The sequence below is a fragment of the Embiotoca jacksoni genome, unplaced genomic scaffold, assembly GCF_022577435.1.
Source record: "Embiotoca jacksoni isolate LCO1_2020_lvr unplaced genomic scaffold, fEmbJac1.0.p SCAF_42, whole genome shotgun sequence".
Classification (NCBI taxonomy): domain Eukaryota; kingdom Metazoa; phylum Chordata; class Actinopteri; family Embiotocidae; genus Embiotoca; species Embiotoca jacksoni.
This window is the reverse complement of record NW_027185395.1, coordinates 1616427-1621426: the sequence shown is the minus strand read 5'-3', so window position 1 is coordinate 1621426 and position 5000 is coordinate 1616427. Positions and strand designations below refer to the sequence as shown.

Genomic DNA, 5000 nt, shown 5'->3' with positions numbered 1-5000 from the left:
AGTAGTGGTAGTAGTAGTAGTGGTAGTAGTAGTGGTGGTAGTAGAAGTGGTAGTAGTAGTGGTGGTAGTAGTAGTAGAAGTGGTAGTAGTAGTAGTAGTAGTGGTAGTAGTAGTGTGTAGTGGTGGTAGTAGTAGTGGTAGTAGTAGTAGTAGTAGTAGTAGTGGTGGTAGTAGTAGTAGTAGTAGTGGTGGTAGTAGTAGTGGTAGTAGTGGTAGCAGTAGTAGTGGTAGTAGTAGTAGTGGTAGTAGTAGTAGTTGTGGTGGTAGTAGTAATAGTAGTGGTAGTAGTGGTAGTAGAAGTGGTAGTAGTGGTAGTAGTAGTAGTAGTGGTGGTAGTAGTAGTAGTAGTGGTAGAAGTGGTAGTAGTAGTGGTAGTAGTGGTAGTAGTGGTAGTAGAAGTGGTAGTAGTGGTAGTAGTAGTAGTAGTAGTGGTAGAAGTGGTAGTAGTAGTGGTAGTAGAAGTGGTAGTAGTGGTAGTAGAAGTGGTAGTAGTGGTAGCAGTAGTAGTAGTAGCAGTAGTACTCCTCATAGCAATAGTGGTCAAATATTATCCATCCATTGTTCATACACACACTTCAGTTTTACCGTGTATGAAAAACAGACTCCTTCAGTGCTGTGAATCGATACTTCAGTGTGTACTTTGTGGATAACGAGGTGTGAATGAGGACCTGCTCATCATCAGCTGGAACAAACTGCAGTTTTCAGGGCAGCAATACTCGTTCATACTTACAGCCATCGGCAGCGAGTGAGCCGAGAACAGAATGACAACGTCGTCTCTCTTCTCCTCTGGAAACTTCAACAGTTCATTCCTGACATGGTCTGCAAAACACTACACACAGAGACACACACACACACACACACACACACACAGAGACACACACACACACACAGACACACACAGACACACACACAGACACAGAACATTTTTGTCTGTTTTCTTTTTTATTTAAAGACTGATAAAAAGGTGTTGGGCTGATCTCTGCTTCCCAACAGGGCAGCAACATGCTGACTTCTAAAAATACAGCCCCGCTCGTTAGTTGCTATGATTACCACCCGTGGCTGCTTTACGCTCATTAGTTGCCATGACGACCTCTTGCCCGAGTCATTTTATTTCTCTAATATCCGGCTTTTTGTCATCTCACCCAATCAGTAGTTAGGGTTTAGTGTGTGTGTGTGTGTGTGTGTGTGTGTGTGGTGTGTGTGTGTGTGTGTGTGTGTGTGTGTGTGTGTGTGTGTGTGTGTGTGTGTGTGTGTGTGTGTGTCTAACCTCCACCAGCAGAGGGTGTGTGGGCCAGCGGTCGATGACACTCCACCGCATTTTGGGCCGGTCCCCTCGGTTGCTATAGTAACGGTAGATGGCGTTCAGGCTGCTGCCTGTCGACACAACGAAACACATGAATATTAGAAGGATGTCCCGTTACACACAAAAAAAAAACACAATCTGCTGCTGCTCTCCACTGGAGGGTCAGAGGTGAAGTGCCCTGCTCAAAGGCACTCAGGTTAAGCTGTTGAAGGGTAAATTAAGCCCTTCTTTAAGGCTGCTAGGTGATGACTTTTGAAGAGAAGCACTGTTTCCTTCGTGTCCTTTCCAAAGATGCGAGAAGGCAGTGAAGAAATTGTATTTCGTGTCTTTTCGGCTGTGAGAGTTTATCAGCGGATGACAGGGCGGGTAACACCCGGGTGTGGCGACACAAACTGCCACAGTTATCTTCTAGTTGCTTCTTTTTCTAGTATCTTTTAATTAATCTATTCAAAAAGTGCTTCTGAAGAGCATCAGCGCCGCTGTACTGAAGGCACTTTATTCATTATCCCTTTTTAATGATGTGTGAAGTGTGCGAGTGTCACCTGTGGTGGAGCAGCTGTACTGAGGATACTGCGTGAAGGCCACAGCTCTCTCCACTCCTTCCTTCTCCATCTCCTCGATGGCTTCCTCCGTCAGCGGGTGGACGTACCGGAAGCCGATGTAGAACTTGTGAGGAGCTGGTGGAAGAAGAAAAAGTCAGTTACTGCAGCACATGAAGAATAAACTCTTCAGCAGTATAAACTGTTTGACTAAAACTGACAATAAAAAACCCAAATCTGGCATTTGCATATTAATTTAAATATCCGAATAATCCAGTTAATACATTAATGAAAGGTTTCTGGTGTTAAAGTGGTTTGAATACATCCAGATAAGATCAGCTGTCAAACTGCTGCTGAATGTGTTACCAGAGAGGTGTGTTGCAGACACTCCTTCACAATCTCTCACACACACACACACACACACACACACACACACACACACACACACACACACACACACACACACACACACACACACACACACCTCCTCACCCGTCTCGGGGCTCATCTCGTCCAGCAGCTTCACCATCCCCTCCCCCTGCATGGAGGTCCAGTGTTTGATGGGCGAGCCTCCTCCGATCCTGCTGTACTGCTCCTGGATCTTCGGCGTGCGCCGCCTGGCGATGAACGGACCGAGCTTACTGCGGAGCGAAGGACAGACCGCTCAGTTACAACTAAAAACATACTAGTAGATCACTGACTTTATTTCAGAGGATTAATATACAAAACAAACATTATTTAAAGTTGAGGATCTACTTTTCTAATGCAGTGGTGTAATTGGGAAATCCATCAAACAACAAGAAAGAGAAGCAAAACAACCGCAGTGATAAAGAACATCAATGAACTGACTGCAGAGGAACTCTTAATAATAAACAAACAGTGACCACAAAGAGATGGAAAATGATTTTAAGGAGATAAAACAGCTTAATCGTGACGCAAAATGACCACAAACACAGACATGCCTCCTCCAGATCTTCACTGCTTTAAAAACTATTTATTGGTTGAAAAACAGCAGTGAAGTCAAAGTTTTCTGTCAACTTTCCAGAATGTGAGTTCAACTCAGGACTGGAAGCTCATTATTGAACAAACACTCCTCGGCAGTAAAACACAATCATGGCCCCCAAATTTAAACCCCACGAGTAACGATTATATTTCCACTCTGAACTGAATTCTGCAGCCCTGCAGGCAGCTGTGAGGCTGGACAGCGCTTTGACCCAACGACCACACCTTCACCCTCTCGGCTGATGATGCAAACAACGCAGAGCTGAAGCTGAAGGAACCTCATTAACCATCAACGGATGTGTTGGACAGACAGAAATCATGACCTGCTGATGGTGTTCCAGCTGCCAGAAACCCAAACCTCATCTGTACTGCTGCTCTGAACCACAGAGGGGAGTTCCTGTTCCTGTTACATCACCAAACGTTAAGAAACCAAGAGGACTGTGTGACTGAAACCTGTTGAGTCGAGTACCAAGGATGCATCACCTCAGAGAACGGAGTCACAACAGGATCACACCGCCGGGAAGAAAAGATCACACGGCTGAAACCTGTCATCTCCGGTCACGACAAGATTCTGCTTCATTTTCAGGCGGCAGAAAAGAACAACGGCTTTAAGAGGATCGGGGCAGTCACAGGATGAACCAAGGAGCTTTTTTTTTCTTTCCTTCTCAGCGTTGGTTCAATATCAGTTATTATGAAACCAAGAAACTCGAAGCAGAGCTGCTATGAAACAAAGACGTGTTGACGTCACTCATCATTCTGTTGCTCCAGAAAAAGATCTCAACATTTAGTGCTCGTCGCTGCAAACGCTCAAATACTGATGACTGCTTTTATTTGTTTTTAAAAAACTGTGTGTGTGTGTGTGTGTGTGTGTGTGTGTGTGTGTGTGTGTGTGAACAGTGCATACTTCTGCACAGGGAGCGTCATCAGGTCTGTGTCCATGAAGAGCCGCCGCAGGAAGTCGTGAACATCTTCTAGTTTCTCAGGTCCTCCCATGTTGAGCATCAGGATGCCCGTCTTCGGTTTCCTGCAGACAGGAAACACGATCACGATCAATAATTAATATTCAACACTGCCTCAAGTCCCCCACAGAGATACGCTGAACTTATTGATTAATAATGTCTCAGAATATGTTGCATTTGAAGCGAAGCTGCATTATAATGTTTATTACGTAATAACGTGATTATAATAACAACAGAAAACAGGAGAACTTTCCTACTAAGATACAGTTTATTGATAATAACTGTCTCAAGGACATCCTCTACACTTAATAATAAACTTTATTTATGAAGCACCTTTCAAAACCAGGGTTACTAGTTAACACAAGAAAATAAGATTATAAAACAATATTAAGGTATAAAAACACAGAGGTCAGCTGAGAGGAGCGTTTAATGCAGCGAACCAGGAAGCAGCTAATGTCAGCGAGTTTAGTTTGAGGTGAATGCTGATTGGTTAAAGGATTCTCCAATACTTTCAAAATGAACCCGAAGTCTGGAAATGACACTCGTGTCTGGTACCAGCAGGCTGCGGGAAGGCAGTCCTTCAAAAGGCCATCGTCACCTTCACAAACTCCGCCCCCACGCCCACAATAATAACCAAGGAGGAGATAATGTGCATCACGTGAAGCCGTTACGACTGCTTTGATTTGACGTTTCATCACTGGCACCAAAACACAGAGGAAAGTTCAAAATTCTCCAGAGATCCCGTGTTGTGTTTGACCGCTGCATCGAGACGGGACAGGATTTCAGCTTCAGATGATTTTATGCCCCATTTTAAAATTATTTTTAATTTTGAGCATTAAAAACATCCCATAATGTGGGCCTGATGAAATAACATAAGAGACAAGCCGAGCAGAGAACAAGAACAACTCAAGACAAAAACCTTCTTTGCGTCCAAAAGGCTCAACAACCAAGCAGCAGCACGGTTTTCACCCAGATGTGAAACGTTTGACAGAAAACTAGAAGAAAAGTGTCCCGAGCGGCTGGACACAACTCGGAGGGTCGAGACACGCTCGTCATCTCCAATACGACCAAAGTCCAGCCGTCTGAACACAATACCAAACAAACACGTCGTCTGGTCTCTGAAAGCAGGATGAGCTCAACTAACTGCGGTCAGATTCTCACAACACTCAATGAAAGCACCACGAGCTCAGACCAAGA

The 5000-nt window shown here is 44.5% G+C and overlaps 1 protein-coding gene across 1 annotated transcript in view; it reads right to left on the bottom strand.

Moving 5' to 3' along the window:
• The window catches only part of fech (ferrochelatase), a 20186-nt gene that overhangs the window by 10672 nt on the left and 4514 nt on the right, over positions 1 to 5000 (bottom strand). The window contains exons 3-7 of the mRNA XM_069168952.1: positions 3749 to 3868; positions 2335 to 2483; positions 1846 to 1980; positions 1268 to 1374; positions 731 to 829 (exon numbers count right to left, since the gene is read on the bottom strand). Coding sequence (XP_069025053.1) covers positions 731 to 829; positions 1268 to 1374; positions 1846 to 1980; positions 2335 to 2483; positions 3749 to 3868 — 610 coding nt within the window. The remainder of the gene's footprint in view (positions 1 to 730; positions 830 to 1267; positions 1375 to 1845; positions 1981 to 2334; positions 2484 to 3748; positions 3869 to 5000) is intronic.